Source organism: Leiobunum rupestre, chromosome 3 (genome assembly GCF_980474605.1).
Source record: "Leiobunum rupestre chromosome 3, qqLeiRupe1.1.hap1, whole genome shotgun sequence".
Classification (NCBI taxonomy): Eukaryota; Metazoa; Arthropoda; class Arachnida; order Opiliones; family Sclerosomatidae; genus Leiobunum; species Leiobunum rupestre.
In genome coordinates, this window is record NC_143386.1 from 69,330,726 (window position 1) to 69,350,667 (window position 19,942).

At 32.7% G+C, this 19,942-nt stretch overlaps 1 protein-coding gene across 4 annotated transcripts in view; it reads right to left on the reverse strand.

Annotated features, from left to right (window-relative positions):
- LOC149954472 (ATP-binding cassette sub-family C member 3-like) overlaps window positions 1–13,183 on the reverse strand; it is a 48,631-nt gene extending 35,448 nt beyond the window's left edge. For 3 of the 4 annotated variants that reach the window (XM_090169084.1, XM_090169081.1, XM_090169082.1), the window contains exons 1-4: window positions 13,087–13,183; window positions 4,838–5,014; window positions 3,210–3,323; window positions 2,516–2,653 (exon numbers count right to left, since the gene is read on the reverse strand). In XM_090169084.1, coding sequence (XP_090025210.1) covers window positions 2,516–2,653; window positions 3,210–3,323; window positions 4,838–5,014; window positions 13,087–13,134 — 477 coding nt within the window. In that variant the 5' untranslated portion in view covers window positions 13,135–13,183. Of the gene's footprint in view, window positions 1–2,515; window positions 2,654–3,209; window positions 3,324–4,837; window positions 5,015–11,016; window positions 11,201–13,086 lie in introns of all 4 variants that reach the window. The other variant, XM_090169083.1, reaches the window with a different exon arrangement.
- Window positions 13,184–19,942: the final 6,759 nt, after the last annotated feature.

Below are 19,942 nucleotides of genomic sequence, written 5' to 3' on the forward strand. Positions count from 1 at the left end.
TTTCTAGAAATAATAACCTTTTATTTCTATTAGCTAAATTAAGAGGAGCTTCACCACTCACGCTCGGCGTGGTACTCATATGAATAACGTAAAAACGCCCCGCAGTTGGCATACCAATAAAAACAGCATTTATTTTGGCTGGTGTTCCGTGAAAACTGGTGGCGCTTGTAGAAGTTACGCGGTTTTGTTTATATTGTTTAAAAATGTAATGTATATTTAACAATTAAAATTTAATTATTTAAGTTAATGAAGTACAGTTTGATGTACCTGTTTCTTCATTGCTGTATTATCGATGCGATTTTCAACACCTGCTAAACTCAAAACTGCAGTTCCGCCAATTCGTTTCACCCACCAACCCGCAAGTGATTTCAGATCATCATAAGTGACTGGACCACCCCCCAGTCACTTTTTTAAACCTAATATTGTGTTGAGCCTTCTTCTTCGCTTCACTTTCGAAGTTCGACCATTTGGTTCTTAGTTGAGGGCCTGTTCTTATCACACCCATTCCGACTGCCGAATCTTCTTTCGCAATTTTATCCCAAGCTTTCGTTACGTCTTCGTTGCTCTTATATGCATTTTAATTTATATCCCCATTTCCCGGTTTACTAACCCTAGTCTTGCCTCTAGTCCTGCTACAAGAGGTCAAGAACTTTTACTTCCCTACCACTGAATTTCTTACGACTTTGCTCCCTTTCTTGACCAGCTTTACTTTTATTTTTCACCTATGTTACTAAGTCAAGAGAAAAAATAAAAATAAAATAAAATATAAAGTATTATATAATACAGCGTGTCTTCATTTGATTGGCCCAAGCATTTTTCTCCAAAACTATACTTTTTAGAAATTTGAAATTTTCAGTATGTACTCTTTCGGGGGTGATCGTTTGTATTTGAAAATGTCAGAAAAATCGTAAAATGTTTCACGAATTTAGATGTGTTATAACTATAGTTTATGAACGCTACGTGGTATACGAAAGTTTCAATAAGCAAGTTGTAGAGCATACTCGAAAACCTTTAATGAGATTGGTATAGTGGAAATCGGACATTTAGTCACTGTAATAATTAGTCATGAAAAACCAACAAGTTGATACTACCATGTAGCGTTCAAAACCTAACACTTCTAAAATCATATAAAATTTCACGATTTTTCTGAAATTTTCAAATTATAACAATCTCCCCCGGGAGCGTACACACTGAAAATTTCAAATTTCTAGAAAGTATAAATTTTGTGAAAAATGCCTGCGCCGATCAATTAAAGACCACCTGTATATTATATATTATAATATAACATATCAATATAAGAATTTTAAAGCTAACATTTTCCAAAAAACATGAAGCCCATATATACTTTAAAGCCAATAACAATAATTATAATCAGCTAGGCAAATATTCAAGGCACCACCTAATTCCCAAGTAATGGAGCTACTCTTAACGCCTTTATCCCAGATGGCTGAGTTACAATGTGTAGGAGACATACCATTCTTGCCAAGCGAGCCAACAGCTCCCTACACTTACTTTTAATCTCAGCCAGTTTTTATGGAAAGAGCGAAACCGAAGAGCTCGATATAAAACATCACTAACCAGCAGTGAGAGATCTTACAAACTCATTACTGATGGAGTGTTACGAGTTTTCACTCAGTAGTAAGAGTGCTTTCCACTTCGCCGGCCCACTTTTAGCGATTTTCTGGATATAGTGGTAAAAACACATCCGCAATATAAGAAGCCAAATATATTAACGACAGCATCGAACCTTTTAACGCACTTGCTTTGAATTTGGAAGTAAAATTACGAGGTTCTCTCAGTAGGACCATTGTCGGGCTCTGATATAAAAAACTGGTTTTTTTTCTATTGATTCGTTGATTATCCTTAATTTTGCCATATTTTACCGGTGTTAACGGGTTTCATCTAAAGTACTATTTGATTATTTAAAAAATGTTACTTCAGCATTTTTTCAAATGTCCCCTTAACTGCGTCCTGTGGCAATTAGGTTGATTCAATTTTCAGAGCCATCGATTATAATTACGTGAATTAGTATTTGTTTTAGATAAATTGGCTACTAAAGCCAGTTCCTAAATCATCTAACATTTTATAACCCTTATATGATAAGTGACTATGTATTTGAATTTAGATTTTGTCGCTATTTTAAACTTCCTTCTGTTCCTTGTTTATTCGAAATCCCGTTGCAGTTATTCGTGGTATTTATCGAAATTTACATCTATTGTTGTAAAAATGTGAATTAGTAAAAATCCTTTTCTCTTAAAATTTTCTTAACCTCGAAAAAGCTCTGGTGCTGTAAAAAATTAATGTTTTTAATAGCTGGTTAACAACATATTGAATTTGTTTTATAAATATTCACGAATTATAACTATGAACAAGTGAGCCAGATAAATATTTTAAATTTTTAAACATTTGGTTTGTTTTTCTGCCAAAACGGTCTAATGGTGCTACGGCTATACGCATGTTGCTATGATAATAATGCAAATGTAGCATTTTGTCATTAATAAGAAAGTAGCCGTACCTCATTTAACGTTAAGGATATAATTGATCTGATTGAAATTATTCCGGCCAATGTTGAGAGACACCTATATACAAATAGAAGTCCTGAGCGTCGAATGCCACGCGCACGCCCCGATAAAATGAGATAAAATGCTAAAACCTAAAACGAAAACGAAGTTTTAGTGTCAAACAATTCAAAATAATTAAAAGCTATCAACTAAAAGAAAATTGCTGAACAGATTTAAGAATTTTTTGACCGCACACACCATCTGTAAGAACTTAAGGGTAAAAGACATCAAGTCAACTACAGAAAGACTCTTTTACTCAAAATTTGAAAAGTCAAATCATCTTTCTCCAATGATGAAAACCGACTATTTAACGATTATGTCATTATGTAATAAATCTTGTAAAATATTGCGGTTTTAGTCACGACACCACGAGTTTGATCAAAATTTTGTTTGGATCGAATAAAGCAATTTCATGCAATTTAAATTGAAGAACTACAACACATTTTAAAATTTGTATTCCAATTTTAAATAACTATTATTTATTTTCTGTTAAATGCCAGGAACATAAAAATGGGAAATTTATAAAAAATATTTAAGACCTGTTTTTATTCTGCTCCAATGAGCCATTGTTTTCTTTTTATTTTAATAATAATTGCATTGAATTTTACTTAAAACTCTGCTTATTGAGAACATTTTTTTTTAACTTACTTCTGTCAAAAGTTTGATTAACGAAGGAAGACTATGTATCAGGAAAGGGTTTTTCTGGTAAACGTCGTAGGTTATTTTCAGGACATTGATGAGTAAAAGTGCAACATTGGCAATCTATATTTAATAAAAAAACATGATATTACGAGAATTCCAAGACGTTTTATAAGAAAAACGTTCAACGATTCCTTGTAAAAGGAACCAATTATGGATTCCTTGTCAATTATAATTTAATTGTTAATGTGTTATGGAAAAACTTCTTACCCCGTAATGAGTGCTAAGTGGAATTTTCGCCTAAAAGCATTTCTGCCAAGGTACCTCGTATAATCTTAAATAAAGTTTTCTTTCAAAACAAAAGTATTTGGTCTTTTTGATAATATGAAGACCACTTCATATGGAGCTGTTTTTAATTCGCAATTCATTGAGTTGATTACTGCTCGGCTAGCCATATATAATAGTAATGGGCCAATAGCATGGTCCATTCGTATGAATTATAAATCATTGAAAAATGGTCCATTTGTTCGACGTGCATTTGATCGACACTTTGGTTTCATTTTATCTACACATTTTTTAAAGAGGACCATTTAACCGACCAAAGTGACAGCATTTTTTAAAGGGTTAAAGGTCATAAGTTTTATGTTTTAGGGTGAGAGTGTCTTGTGTATAAAATTAATAGTTTCCAGTAATTAATGTTTATTTTAAAATGGTAGCTGGTCGATAATGGTCTGTAAGCAATCTGATTATGTTAGGTTGGGGTAGGTGAGGTTAGGTGAAGTTAGGGGCGGTTTGGTTGGTTTGGTTGTTTTTAAGATAACTAAAATAAGAAATACACCGAGCAAAAATTAAAACCGTGATTTGTCGACCATTCGGGCTTTCAATATAAACATTTCGATAATGTGGAAACTGCTTTTTGGTTGTCTAGTAAAAGGACACCTTGTCAATCATTTAGAATTTGATCAAATAGACCAAATCCGGACCAATATGGTTAATTGTTATAATCATGAATAGGCTTGAAACTTATTTAATGTGAAGACACGATAAAATTAACTATCTTAGATAATTTGCATTTGCAACCGATTAATACCAAAATTTACCAGCTATGTTCTCAACAGCCTAAGTCCGCATTTATTTCCACTTTTCTAACACTTTCTGTTCATAAAGACCTCATTTGCAGTTGTGGAATGATATTGGTATAAGCTTGGAAGTATATAGTAACTTATTCTCCTAAAAAATTTATTAAAGTAAGTAATAAAGTTTCAATTGGTTGTATTCAATATCTTTGAAGGGATCCTTTTCATTTTTTGAAGGGACCTTGTTAAATTTGTATATTTGAAATGTGTCCCCACCTAAAAAGAGCCTAAAGACGCTACTAGAATTTGCGCTTTTCAATTATATTTGGATTTATGGTGGCAGGCGTCATTACAAGTACTATTTTATCGCGGTATCCTAGATAATAATCGCATTTACTCTGGTTTATAGAGCAAAAGTGGATGCAGAATTGATTCAAATTTCCAAGTGGTTTTAACCACACAACATTAAGATGTTAAACTCTTAACATAAATCAGTACCTTTAACATCTGGAATTATCTGGAAAGCAGTCCCACCACACTTAGGAAAAACAAACCACCTACCATTTTAGTAATATTCAGAAATGTCCATGGAATATGAGTTCCTTTCGATCTCCTGAACGTTTGAATTTCCGGGAGAAGGAAAATCCACAGAAATGCGCAAGGAACCCAAACCAGAACGGTGCGTTGGAAACATGGCGTGAAATCTGGATTGGAAGTATACCAAGTCAAATTTGAATCCTGAAAAAATGAATTATTTTCCGTTCAGTTCGAACAGGATGAAGCCATATAATAACATAATTAACAAAACAAATGGCGATGGTGATAAAGCCAAAAAGAATCAAATTTAAAATAACTACAGATACCATAATATATCACAATTTACCAAATAAACGTTATTTTAAGCCTTAAGAGCGTTTCAATTTTCAACAAGCATTGGCTTTAAGGAACAGCTTACGGAGAAATGACAGTTTATAACTAGGAAAATATTTAAATGGTAATGGGCATTACACAAATTGCATCAGCAGCAAAGGGAGTATCATACGTAATTCTTTATGTAAATTATGCTATTACCTAGATCGGTGATTTCCTTTAAAAGGCCGTATCTCCTCCAGCTCATAAAATTTTTACATAAGTATTTCTTTAATAGTTATTAAATAATCATTAGAATAAGAAGACTGTTTTCAACGCAAAATTGAAAAAATATATTTAAATTACTGCTAATGTGAAATACGTTTCATAATTAAACTTATATTCGCAGGGTAGTGGAGTTCCAATTTTAATCAAATGCTTAACATCGCTGAGATGGCGGTGGCGTGAGGTGTTTTTCAAAATGACTTGGAATATGTTTTTGGTTAATAGCAGAAGTTACATTTTTACAGCTTATACATGTATCTGCATTTAAAACGTAATATACTTATGATCCTTTGGTTGAAGAATGAGATAAATTATATTTTTTTAAGCTTCCATTTGCATTCATTGCTATTTGATAATTTCCCCATATTATGGGTTATTCGAAGAATGTAATTAGGTTAACAGAAAATGTGTTGGCAGAACGAGGCCCTTCTGATTTTTACGCAACAGTTTTACTAAGGCATGTACAAAAGTACTGTAAAAGTTTCAGGTAAAAGTCATAAATATTTAACTATTTATGACTTAAAAAATGGTTTTGGATTTTATAATTTTCGCATTAAAAACCACGTTAAAATCTGATAACTTAGGTTTTGAAAAAGTCAAATATCTCAAAACTACGATCGTGGTGGTTAAAAGGTTTTGCCATGGGACCGCCGAATTGGGTCTGTAGCAGGGAAATCTCACTGGATCTAGCATAACAACACAACAGGGTTGGCTTAAGGTAAAAATTCCAAGCATCCAGTTTGGTTTTTGTTGACCTCACGCCCTTACCAGGGTCGGACTTACCATAAGCCATGGTGTCTAGGGCCTAGAACAGAGCTTTTAGGGCCTAAGATTTACGTATATTAATGGAAGAAACGACACTTTATTTTAAGAAATATGGAAATATAAATCTGAGACCGAAGATAGAATACTTACTCAATAACTTAGGACCAACACGATTTTAATCAAAACTCCACGAGTTTGATAAACATTTTGTTTGGCTCGAATAAATAAATCCATGCATTGTAATTGGCTGGACTTACAACACATTTTGGAAAAATTAATTTGGTATTCCAATTTCAAATAACTATTAATGTGTTCAACACACCAATTGATCCAAATCAAATTGGACCCAAAATATTTTAAGGTATTAAGGTTTAAGCCTAGTGAAAATCAATTAATGTCAGACCGAAAAAACTTCAATATAATATTTAAAATACCACTTTTTAACAATGATCGCAATGGTGTTAGCTAGCCCATATATTTAAATAAAAACTTTAGATATAAAGTTTCCAGTTAAGTACGTCTTAACTTAAAAAATCTTGCTTGAATATTAACGATTATTCGTTCTATATATTTTCAGTTTTCCTTTGTAAATCTTTTAAAAAAAAACAGATAAGCGTCCATATTAAAATAATATAACCAAGTTAGAATGAAATGAAGTTCGATAAAATAGTTTTTATCCAAATAAGATGCAAATTGACATGGATCAAAGTGTGATTTAAATAATATTTTTTCCGAATGGAATCTAAAGGGATTCAATCGTTTATTTTAATAGAATTAAAATATAATTCGATTAGATATATTTTTAATAAAGTTGGATTTAAATCAAAACGTTGGTTTTAATATTTTAATTTTTATCCCATTGCAATATACGAAAGTCAAATTTATTCCGATTCGATACAAATTATTCAAGAAATGAGAACAGTTTTATCCATGGTAGGAAAGTGGATCCAGTCATGTTTTTGAAAAGAAAACTAAAGTGAATATGGATTATTTAAATAATTAGAATTAAACTAGTGTTTTTCGCTTCGCCAATCTATAGCTTAGCATGCGCTTCGCGAAAACGATATACCTTAAGATGGCGGCGAAAATTCAAACCCAAATACTGGGCGTTATTTTGCGTTTCAACTTTTTAGTCCAAAAATTATTTTTTCAAGACAAAATAAGGTACGTGTAAGTATATTGAACGTCTTGATGATTTTTACCTCTCCGAGGGTACTTTGTACCCTGGATGGGTTATACAATCACCGTGTCTGTGGGTGGGTGTGTGTGTGTCCTGCGAACGCGTACGCATTTTCGGGGCAAAGTGTAATCACTGCGTACGCTTTGTGTTGAAATCACCGCGTTCGCAGTTGCTAGGGCTCTTTGCGTTCGCAGTTGCTAGGAATTAGGGAGCGAAGTCTAACGGATGTCAAAACCACCGTTTGACGGTGAGCGTTAACGGATTACAATGCGGTTGGGTTTGGTTTTGATGGTTTTACGCTCACCGTTGCGACAGTGTGGATGCAGTTTGATTGGACATCACGTTATTTTAATGTTTATGTGTAGGGTGTGAATGTTTAGTTCGTGTTATGACGGTTGTGGGTGTTGAGTTTGTGTTGGTTGTGTTATGTTTGTGTTGGTTGTGTTAGTGTTGGTTGTGTTATGTTTGTGTTGGTTGTGTGTACGTGCATTTTCTCTCCAACTTTTAGTTGTTGACTTTAGGGACGGACCGAATGCTGAGCGTTTAACAACCTCTCAACTTCCAATGGCAGGGTTTCCACCAATTGTTCACGGTATTCGTCTTAGTGTCTATTGGCGATTTATTGGCGCTGGCCGGGAATCGAACCCGGGTCTGCTGCGTGGAGAGATTTACTCTAACACCTCAGCCACCGACGCTTGTTAAGCTTCGGTGTTTTTCAAAAACAGCTAATCGATAGTCCTTTACGCTGTTATAAAGTTATTGACGTCAATTTTTTCCTACAACATTTTACACTTTTGTAAATTTTTTTTCAACATTTTACACTTTTGTGAATTATATTTTACGTATGCAATTTTAAAGGTCAAATCTTGTTTTAGCGCAGTCAGCCGAGATAAGAGGGTTAAAGGGTAGACCCTGTGGGTGGTCCACTTTGTTAGTTTTTTGTTATTTATTTACGGGTTTTATTATCGACCTATATATAGTTGTGTTAATGCAAAGTCGATAATTTAACGTTTATTGCTTTAAGAGCTGTCGGTTAGTAAAGTGGCTCTCTGTGCTTTGTTGATGGTAAGGTTTTTGCTTCTTGTAAATATATTTGGTGTGGATATTTGGATATCTACGATTTCTAACGCAGTCATTAAATGATATTGGAAATTGGATGGCATTGGTCTTTTTCATGCAGTACGTGTCACAACGTCAACTGGAACTCTACGAGTGTTGAAATAAAATGAGCGTTAGAGATGTGGCAAGTATTTCGTAAGCGAGAAAAATACAAATACCCTCTGTAGATATTTCTTTCATTAAAATTTGCTTCGTATTATATTTAACTGATAAACTTGTACTGTAAATAGGGTTAAATTCAATTGTGCATTGTGTTATTACGTCTAACTCACTGTTGTATTTACTTAATTTATAATATTCTGAATAAATTAAACTCGACTGTTTCGGCTCAATTATTTTAATTATAATTAAAATTTTATACCAGGCGGGATTGAACAGGGAGAACGTTTTAAGTAAATACCTCTGAATTACGGAGATATATCTTTAAGGGTCATCTCGATGAGAGGTATATTTTGGCTTACCACCTTGTTATTTTTCAGATATCTTTGTAACGAAATAACATTTGTGTTATATAAGAAAATAATTATTTGACAGGTTTATCTATACGGATAATAATAGTAATCGGTAAACCGTACTAAATTGTTTATCCGAATAAAATAACTGAAACAAATAAGGTGATAGACTTTGGATTATTATTCATTATTCAAATTGCCGAGCACTAGGCCTTGTCAAGTTATTACACGATAAAGTGGACAATTTGGGTGGTGGGAGATAAATAGGATCGAGCCTACTGATTTAAGATTTTTGGATATTTTTTGAGAGAAGCCAGGATAAAAAGGGATACATGCTGGGATTAAAGATCTTTGACCCCCGCATGTATCACTTTTTATCCTGGCTTCTCTCAAAAATTATCCGAAAATCTTAAATCAGTAGGCCTCAATCCTATTTATCTACCGCCACCCAAATTGTTCGCTTTATCGTGTAATAACAAAGAATCAACTGCCCTCCTTGACAAGGCCATAATGTGGTGATTTTTACATTGGGCAATTCCATCACCCATTTCATCAAAGGCTTAAAGAACAGAAAAACATAAACAACCCATTCAATAATTTTCCCCTTAACGAACACCTTCGTGTTTTGGCCATAATGCTAGGTGGGACTCGAAATTTAAAAAATAAATCTGCGCAATGTTTAATGATTGTCCTTTTAACTTATACACGTTCTCTCTTTTTTAAATAAATAAATTGTAAATTTTAAAACCGGTTTAAGTCTCTTTTAATTTAACACCACTTAATTTTATAAATTGAGTGATACCACTTATTTTTATAAACTGAGTAATACCACTTATTATTATTAAATTGAAGAATTAATCTGGTGTACAGTTTTTAGCGAGTTAAATAAAACCTAAACATGGACTACTTTTTATTGGGGAGAAAAATGCGCCTACTCTCAAATTTTTAACTTCACTAATGAAATAATTACATCAGGAAATAATTGATTAATTTGGGGTGGTTTACGTACACTGAAAGCAAAATGTTCTGTAAAATTTTTAGACCTTTTCTGAAAACCCCTGCATAGTTTACAGAAAAATCTTACTCCTGGACTCTTCTGTAAAATTTACATATTTAGTAATTTTGCAAAAAAAAAAACAGAAGCATTTTTGTAAATTCACCAGTTGTCATCTGTGTTTCTAATGTGTTTTTTACAGAAATAATTGTAAATGTCACAGTTTAGTCCTGCATTCAAATCAAATAATTTTTACGAAAACATCTGTACATTTTACTGTTTTCCACTCAGAGACCAAAACTATTGAAATTGGAGACATTTTCTAGAAGCAAATGATGTATGTTAATTTCAGTAAGATTTACCGGTAATACGACTAAAAAAAAGAGTTTGAGATATTCACTGTAAAACTAACCGGTATGCCATTATCCGCTATTACTTCCTTTAAACTTTCTTGTGCGTTTCAGTGCTTATAAACCAGATGTCATTTTACTGTTTTTTTATGGTTTAAAAAAAATCTTATTTTAGTGCGTTTAATTTTGACATAACCTGTTATTTTTCTTTTTTTATTTGTGTTGGTATAACACCAATGATAAAATTTCAGACAGAGATTCCACCTATAGATCAGTCTTACCCTTTAGGGGCGCAACAGTATGGCTTAGGAACTCTGGTTATCTGCGAAAACTGCCGATATCAATCTACTAATAAAACTATTTTGCCCTATATGTGAGCGGACCAGTGCAATTTATAGTGAAATTGTTTACAATTATTTTGTACAGTTTCCATATTCATCGAAGAACTTTTATGCTCGGGCAAAATGTTTGTTGAATATCGGTACGTCATGCAATCAATTTGACAAATTTATTTAAAAATTGCAAAGTACTTCTCACATATAGGGCAACATATATATGTTCTACATACAGGTTGGCCCAATTTGCTCTGACCAGGCATTTTTCTCAACAACTATTTGAGATATAATCTTGAAACTTTCAGAGTATGAGAATTGGATTGGGAACGTTTCAAATTGTAAATTTGAAGACAATCGAATAATTTTTCCCTCCATATTGCACAACCAGTTACAAAATTCAAACCTACGAACCATATCCCCGTCACGATGAGCTTGATGAAGTGTTGGCCGATAAGGATGGAAATTGTGCTGACGACCAGCTCCTTGTTATCTTGGATTGACATCACCATGGTTCCGGAAATCTTTAACAGTGCCAAGAACAGTGTTGTGACTGGGAAATCTGTCTGGAAACCGCATTCTGAAAACATGACATACCCTACGAGCGTTTTGATGGGCTTCACCATAAAATAATTCGACCAAGAAAGCGCACGGTGCAGCAGAATACAAAGGCATTGCGAACATGCAACACTGCGGGTTATTTTGGTTTAAATACTAAATAAACTCGAACAAATAAAATAAAAATCAACTTTGAAAAAACATGTTTTGTTGATTTACTAGGTTTAATTAGACCAGTTTATCGTTCTCTCATTTGTCAAACAACCCTTTGGCCTGCAATGGCCACCCTGTTTTTTTTTCTGACCTCATTATCGAGGGATAAAATAGGTTGATTTCGATCAAACTAACGCTATTTGTAGATTTTCAGGTTGGCTCTTCAACTTTCTCATTGAAAAGGTTTTCCTATCGAGTATCAGTCAAAAAAATTAATTTTGAAAAATAATTAAAAGTTGTTCGATAATTTACAATTTGGAACGTTCCCAACTTTTTTGGGAATTTGGCTGGGCACGTTCATGCTGAATTTACCCCCTTAACCCCCATTCGCCATATCCTAAGACCAAAGACCCGAGCCTAGACCCCCACCGGTGGTTCCAGGTTGGTGTCTAAGGCTCTAGCCGACACCATACCGTGTGACTCTCAAAAAAAAAAAAAAGGTGGTTCCAGGTAATGACCGACTAGCGGGCGGCCAAAAAGAGGGGTCGAAAAGACCGCGAAAAAGAGTGTATATCTCAAATAGTTGTTAAGAAAAATGCCTGGTAAGAGCAAATTCGGCCACCCTGTAAATTGATGAAATTTTTTTTAATACACCTTAATTATATTGCATAATGAAAAGTAAAATGAAAAAAAATAAGCAATAAATTTTGCTTCCTCCAAGGCGTTACTCATGCGCAACGAGGATTTTACATTAGTTATAGATTAACCAACAAAAACTATTTATTTGTAGAAATAATAATAATAATAATAAGCTAGGCTAATACCCAAAGCACCACCTTAAGAATAAGCCATTGGCGACTTTTAAAGCCTTTTAATTCAGGTGGCCGGGTTAGAATGCGTAGGAGGGTGGTGGCAAGCCCTGCAAGCCACGAGAGCCAACAGCTCCCTACACTAACTATTACCGTTCAAGCAACTTTCAAAAATATATTTATTTGTTAAAATATTGCTTACGTGTACCAATCTGTGTATACACTCTTTTTAGAAACGTTTACTGGGCGCTGCCACTATCCTACAGACAACCAACGAGCAAGCCCTCTACCGCAGAAATTTCATCCCTCCAAAACCAGTTTTTACATCACCCTCCCCGTAGACTGTAGGTAATGGCGGTCGTTTGAGAAGGCGCGTTTAAGAGTTTACTGTACCGATCTGTGTGTATGTTGGAATAGTATGTAATTAAATAGCACTTAGAAATTGCATTTAAAACACTGTATAACGGATTTCAGTAGTTAATTTGAAGGATTTTACGGTTTTTTCAGAAGTCCTTTCTTAAAAACCGCAAAAGCTCGAGATACGTAAATGTTTTTTGAAGGTCGAAATGGCCATTTTTGTGTTCGATATTACTGAAAATCTCCCAATTGACAACCTTATAATGAACCGTTTAACTTTCTTAAGCTATTCCAAAATATACCTAAGTGTTTCAAAAATATTTGATCTCTTACTTCTTTAAATTTTTTATATATTTTAACGGTAGTTGTTGTCGATTCTCTTAAACTTATTCAGCTCTTGCTAAATTTATCGTTAAAGAATATCTTCTATATTGGAACTAATTAATTAGGCTAGGATCTGAGATATTTCTAATTTAAAACAAAAACTAATGAAAACCACTTGAACTCTTAATGGTCAAAATCGGTTTAAGGGACAAAATAACATACATTTTTACGCTAATGAGTGATATACGAATAAAATGGTCTTAGGAAAGCTTTCGGAACTTACCCAGAATACCGTTTCGCACAAACCATAGAAACCGTTATCTTCCTCCATTGCAAAAACTGGGTTCAAATCCTTCCAGACATTTGTGAACTATATATTAACGAGGCAGTTACTGCAATATAAAGAGTAATATTACAGAGTGAAATCTAGAAATGACCCCTTTTCGAGTTATCTTTGTTGATAATTGTAATATGATATAGTGAGATTTTTACGTTCACACATTTACTACCCCAATGTTCATGTACCTCCTTATCTTTGCAATTAAATTGGGACTGAAGTATTTTTTATGTTATAAATAACCTTGAAGATGCAGAATTATCTCTAATATTTTATAAAAGAAACAGAGAACGTTTAAATGGCGAATATTTACATTTTGGCAGACAGATAGAATGGTTATAGTGTCTTTGATTTCTTATGAAATAACGCCCATGCTCAGGGCCATTTAAGCCCTCATGTCACCTTTGCATGAAGGAACAAATAAATTACAGGCAGACAGGCGATATAATTTATGTTAAAAATATTTATTTCAAAAAACCAACGAAACATTACTTACGGTAAATCAAAGAAGAGGTGTTTTTCACTTCTAAAGCTTCACTGTACGCAGTACTGTAGGCGTAAAAGAGAATTTATATTTTCAAAGCCAAATGGAGCTTCACGATCGGTAACACTTGCGTTAACCAATGGCAGAAGTATGTAGTTGTAAAACTTCAATATATGGCGCTTTTAGTGTATGGCAGACATAATGTAAAGGTAACCAATGTGGATTTGTTTTTACAATGAAGCCCTCTTATCGCTCGTTGCTGAAAATATTGAGTGGATAATAAAATTTAAAAATATTATTTTATTTTGTCAGTAATTAGTCGTAGAGGGAAAGTAAGGTCGACCCGTCAGTCCCAGGTTCAGGTTTAGGTTCGGGATCGAGATCCGGGATTTAAGGGGTGAAATGGGGGTAAAATCGTCGAAAAGTCAATGTATTTATGGTATTTCTCGCGACGATTTGTTTTCCCGTATATCAACATATTGTGTCCAGGCCAACTTGTTCATTTATCTACGCTTATCTCGAAAGATACTTGAACGTATATCTTATCAAGTTTTATCGTACGGAATAAGTTGAAATGATGTAAAAATTGATAACCTAGGCGACGCGTGCGCAGATTACCCCGGGGGACGCGGTTAATTTGAATTTAAGAGTGTTTTGACGTCATGGAATATTCGTTGTTAAAGTAGAATGGAAATATTTTTAAACTTCATTTTAATATCATTGTAGTACTTAAATATGCTTGACACTTGAACCAATCTCACGAGTATTTCTTAAAACGAATATCTCGATCGCGTTTTATCGTACGAAATAAGTGGAAATTATGTAAGTTGTATGATACTTGATAACCTAGGCAGGAAGATAGCGTGCGCGTGCGCGGATTACCTGGGAGGCGCGGATTGCCCGGGCGCGCGGTTAATTTGAATTTAAAACATGGATTCCCTCTCCGAAATAATTCATGTACCAAAAATTGGACAGCAAGTTTTTTTCTTTTAGGGGAATCTCTATGGGAGTTTAACATTACAATAAAGCTAATAGGTCCAGTTTGGGGTACTTTTGGTCCGAAATGGGGTACAGAGGGCCGAAAATGGTGACTTTGGTCGTTTTAAGGGTACTTTTGGTCTATTTTGGTCCATTTTTGTATTCGACACTTCAGGTTCAGGACTGCATATCGGTAAGAATTTTCTGATCACGTGCGTAACCTTTGTAAACCATAGATAATATTATAATAGTAGACTAGTAATGGCACTTATACAGAGAATAAGCTAGGACAATGAATTTCTACTGACTGTAAAATCTTTTATTATACAATCAGTAGAATTTCATTAAGTCTTATCTTAGATAATATTATGTTGGGTATTTCAAAAATGATCTCGTTTGAAAAAAAATTGAAAGTTAAATATAGGCCTACTTTTCCTCCAATTCAACTCTATTTGTAGAGGCGATGATGCGCTCAGCTTCGAGTTCCGAATTGCGATTGGCTTTGACGAAAAGGAAAATATTTGGGAGATATCGCTAGCCTTCCATTGTTATTCCGCCTTTTTATAGAGAAATAAACATTTTATCTTTTCACGTTCAGGGAGGTCTCAAACGATAGATAATTGGTTGATAGGTATGAATAAACAAAATCGATTAAAAATTGGATTTTGTTTCTACATTTTAGCGTAAAGTTATTTTTTTAGAAAAATTGCTCTAATTAGTTTTACAATTTTTTAAAAATTAAGTTTTTGGTTTCCAGAGGGTACTTAGAATTTAATGGGTATCAAACAACTGGTCGAAAGATTTTACAGTGAACGACAATTCTGTGAAAGCAATTGAGTGAGTGATGGTGTGGTTTCTCAAAACATCAACTGGTTATATATTTACATGGTTTCTATAAATCCGTATATTAGCGGGGATATATTAATCATTTAAATATATCTATCGCCGCCATTTTTATAATTTCCGCCATCTTGAATAGCTGGGCGATAGAAAAGAGAGTTGGCGCACGAGAGCGCACTCTAATGATAGTGCTAATGTGTTAACAGGCTGATGCGGGGGAAGGCTGGTCGTCAACTTGGCCCCCACCCAGCTCGGCGCTCGGCCTGAGCTAGCTCAGTTAGAGGAAGAGAAAGTAGCGTCCCCTGTATTGAGCACTCGCTCACTTGATCACTCAAATTAATAACGTCTGAGCGTTCATTTCGGAATTTGCTCACAATTTTTTCCCACCTAATTTCATTGTCTCCAGCATAAAAACGCAAAAATCCGCTTGTCCCAAATCTGAGTTGATGTCACGAGAATAATGATTTTTCAAATAATAAAGCAACAAGCCTTATATTTTTTATCTTAAACCGAATCAGTGAAAAATATGTGATCAAACCTTGGTGCGCCCATTTGGTACCGGTAATTTGGCTTGCTCTTGGACAATCACTTCTCTAAAACGAAGTAGAAAATTCTGTTGCCGGCGTTTTTCTCACAACACTTCGCTACGTTCCAGTCAGTCACGCTACGACTAATAGTAGAGGGAAAGTAAGGTCGACCCGTCAGTCCCAGGTTCAGGTTTAGGTTCGGGATCGAGATCCGGGATTTAAGGGGTGAAATGGGGGTAAAATCGTTGAAAAGTCAATGTATTTAGGGTATTTCTCGCGACGATGTGTTTTCCCGTATATCAACATATTGTGTTCAGGCCAACTTGTTCATTTATCTACGCTTATCTCGAAAGATACTTGAACGTATATCTTATCAAGTTTTATCGTACGGAATAAGTTGAAATGATGTAAAAATTGATAACCTAGGCGACGCGTGCGCAGATTACCCCGGGGGACGCGGTTAATTTGAATTTAAGAGTGTTTTGACGTCATGGAATATTCGTTGATAAAGTAGAATGGAAATATTTTTAAACTTCATTTTAATATCATTGTAGTACTTAAATATGCTTGACACTTGAACCAATCTCACGAGTATTTCTTAAAACGAATATTTCGATCGCGTTTTATCGTACGAAATAAGTGGAAATTATGTAAGTTGTATGATACTTGATAACCTAGGCAGGAAGATAGCGCGCGCGTGCGCGGATTACCTGGGAGGCGCGGATTGCCCGGGCGCGCGGTTAATTTGAATTTAAAACATGGATTCCCTCTTCGAAATAATTCATGTACCCAAAATTGGACCGCAAGTTTTTTTCTTTTAGGGGAATCTCTATGGGAGTTTAACATTACAATAAAGCTAATAGGTCCAGTTTGGGGTACTTTTGGTCTGAAATGGGGTACATAGGGCCGAAAATGGTGACTTTGGTCGTTTTAAGGGTACTTTTGGTCTATTTTGGTCCATTTTTGGGTACATCAGAAAAGCAGTTGGAAAAACGAAGAGCCTTATTTTTTTTTCCACCCATCTCCAAACTCCAAAAATTTCTTGCTATAATTTATTTATCCCTTCCGTAGGTATAAAATAAGATAAAAACCACTTACCTATATTTTAATTACGGTAAATTAAAAATACTTAATTAGTGTACTATGTTACGTTTAAAATAACCTTTTGTAACAATTCCAATATGTAAATATAGGTATAAGGATTGAAAAAATACTTAAAGTGGTTTTACTGATAAACTCTAAAGGAATTTAACTTTAAAGGGTATCTTAGATTATTGTTTTTAATATTATTCAAGTTGAAAACGTATTAAGAGTCCTTCAAAGTACTATAAAAGGATTTTATTTACGAACTTAATTCATATTTTCTTCAAACAATTACCTATATTTTAAATACGGTAAAATATAAATACATTTCCGATATGTAAATAGGTAGAATAACACTATGAAAAGTTCCTTTTTCTTCTTTTAATGCGACAACACACAACTCTGATACGCAAATATATAAAGAAAATATAAAAAAAATTTACTCTACGTTCGATACGTTAAAATACATTTCCGATACACAAATATAGATAAAGAAATACTATAAAATGTAAAAAGGTAGAAAAATACTACACATTAACCATTGTGAATTTAAGCTTACAACTTCCTTCACGTATAGAGCATAACATATATGTTCAGAGTTAACTTGTTTCCTCGTTATCTTTATCGCATGTGTTTTAAATAGCGTATGGAATAAGTTAAGAATGTACTGAAATGGTGTATGTTTAAACCTCGTAGAATAAAGAGTAAAACATATGTTCAGAGTCGGCTTGATTACTAAAGCGAATAACACAGACGTTTCCGGTATAGTCACGTAGGAAGAAAAATACTACAACACTCTCTATACTTTACATTCAACACGTTAAAATATACTTCCGAAATGCCAATATAGGTAGTAAAATACTACAAAATCTCTATACTTTACCTTCAATACGTTAAATTACATTCCAATATGTAAATATAGGAGGAAAAATACTACAAAAGCCTCTTTTTTTGGCGTTCAATATGTTAAAATAGATTTCTGAAATGCAAATGTAGGTAGTAAATACTACAAAATCTCTATACTCTACCTTCAATACGTTAAATTGCATTCCAATATGTAAATATAGGTAGTAAATACTACAAAAGCGTCTCTTCTTGGCGTTCAATATGTTAAAATAGATTTCTGAAATGCAAATATAGGTAGTAAATACTACAAAAGCCTCTTTTCTTGGCGTTCAATATGTTAAAATAGATTTCTGAAATGCAAATATAGGTAGTAATTACTACAAAAGCCTCTTACTCTACGTTCAATACGTTAAATTAATGATATGCCTCCGATCGAATCGTTCATTTTTTCCTATTTAAATATACGCATTTAAATTAGAATTGCTTCTAGTGTTCGGCAGTCGATTAATTTTTATCCACAAATTTTCCGATTTATTTAAAAAACTTTGGTAAAAAGAATATCATTTTAACTTATTTAATTGTGTTTTTTACCCAACCAAGCATTTATTTGAATAAAAGTGGTATTTATTTAAATAACCAATAGTTAAATAAAAATTGTTAAATGCTTAAATAATTGAAAGTGAACAAGCCTATTTTTTAAATAAAACAAACAGACTTTAGAGTTGATAAGATTTGTAAATATCATTCGAAACTAATAATTTTCACGCTTTATTTAAGTCAAGCAATTACATTTTTAAAAATGAAAGAAGTTAAACAATATAAAAATTTGTAAATAATTTAAATATTTTTAGGTAATAAAGAAATTAAGAAATGTTTTAATTAAAATATCTTTCATTTTCTACTACATTTTTAAAAATGAAAGAAGTTTAACAATATAATTATTCTAATATAATTTCAAAATCAGGTATTATTTAAAGTACAAATGCATAATTTAGTGAAGCAATTCTTATTTAAATACTTTTATTTAATTAATATGTGTATCTGAAATGTATTTATTGAAAAATAAGTGGGTTTTACTATTTATCACGGTTTTATATATATATATATATATATATATATATATATATATATATATATTTTGGAATTGTTACAAAAGGTTCTTTTAAACGTAACTTAGTACATTAATTTATTTTGGAAGTTCAAAACGTATTAAGAGCCCTTCAGAGTACTATAAAAGGATTTCATTTACAAACTAAATTAATATTTTCTTCAAACTTTCAATTCGTTATAATTTGAATTTAAATGAAAACATCATGGATTATAGGTGCGTAATCTACTATTAGACCGAACGGATTAAAAAATACTTAAAGTAAGTGGTTTTACTGATAAACTAAAGGAATTTAACTTTAAAGGGTATCTTAGATTATTGTTTTTAATATTATTCAAGTTCAAAACGTATAAAGAGTCCTTCAAAGTAATTTAAAAGAATTTTATTTACGAACTAAATCCATATTTTAGAAGTTAGTTTGTATGAAATACTTACTAATACCTGAAAAATGGACTTTAGAGTTGATAAGATTTGTAAATATCATTTGAAACTAATAATTTTCACGCTTTATTTAAGTCAAGCAATTACATTTTTAAAAATGAAAGAAGTTAAACAATATAAAAATTGGTAAATATTGTAAATATTTTTAGGTAATAAAGAAATTAAGAAATGTTTTAATTAAAATATCTTTCATTTTCTACTACATTTTTAAAAATGAAAGAAGTTTAACAATATAATTATTCTAATATAATTTCCAAATCAGGTATTATTTAAAGTACAAATGCATAATTTAGTGAAGCAATTCTTATTTAAATACTTTTATTTAATTAATTTGTGTATCTGAAATGTATTAATTGAAAAATAAGTGGGTTTTACTATTTATCACGGTTTTATATATATATATATATATATATATATATATATATATATATATATATATATATATATATATATATATATATATATATATATATATTGGAATTGTTACAAAAGGTT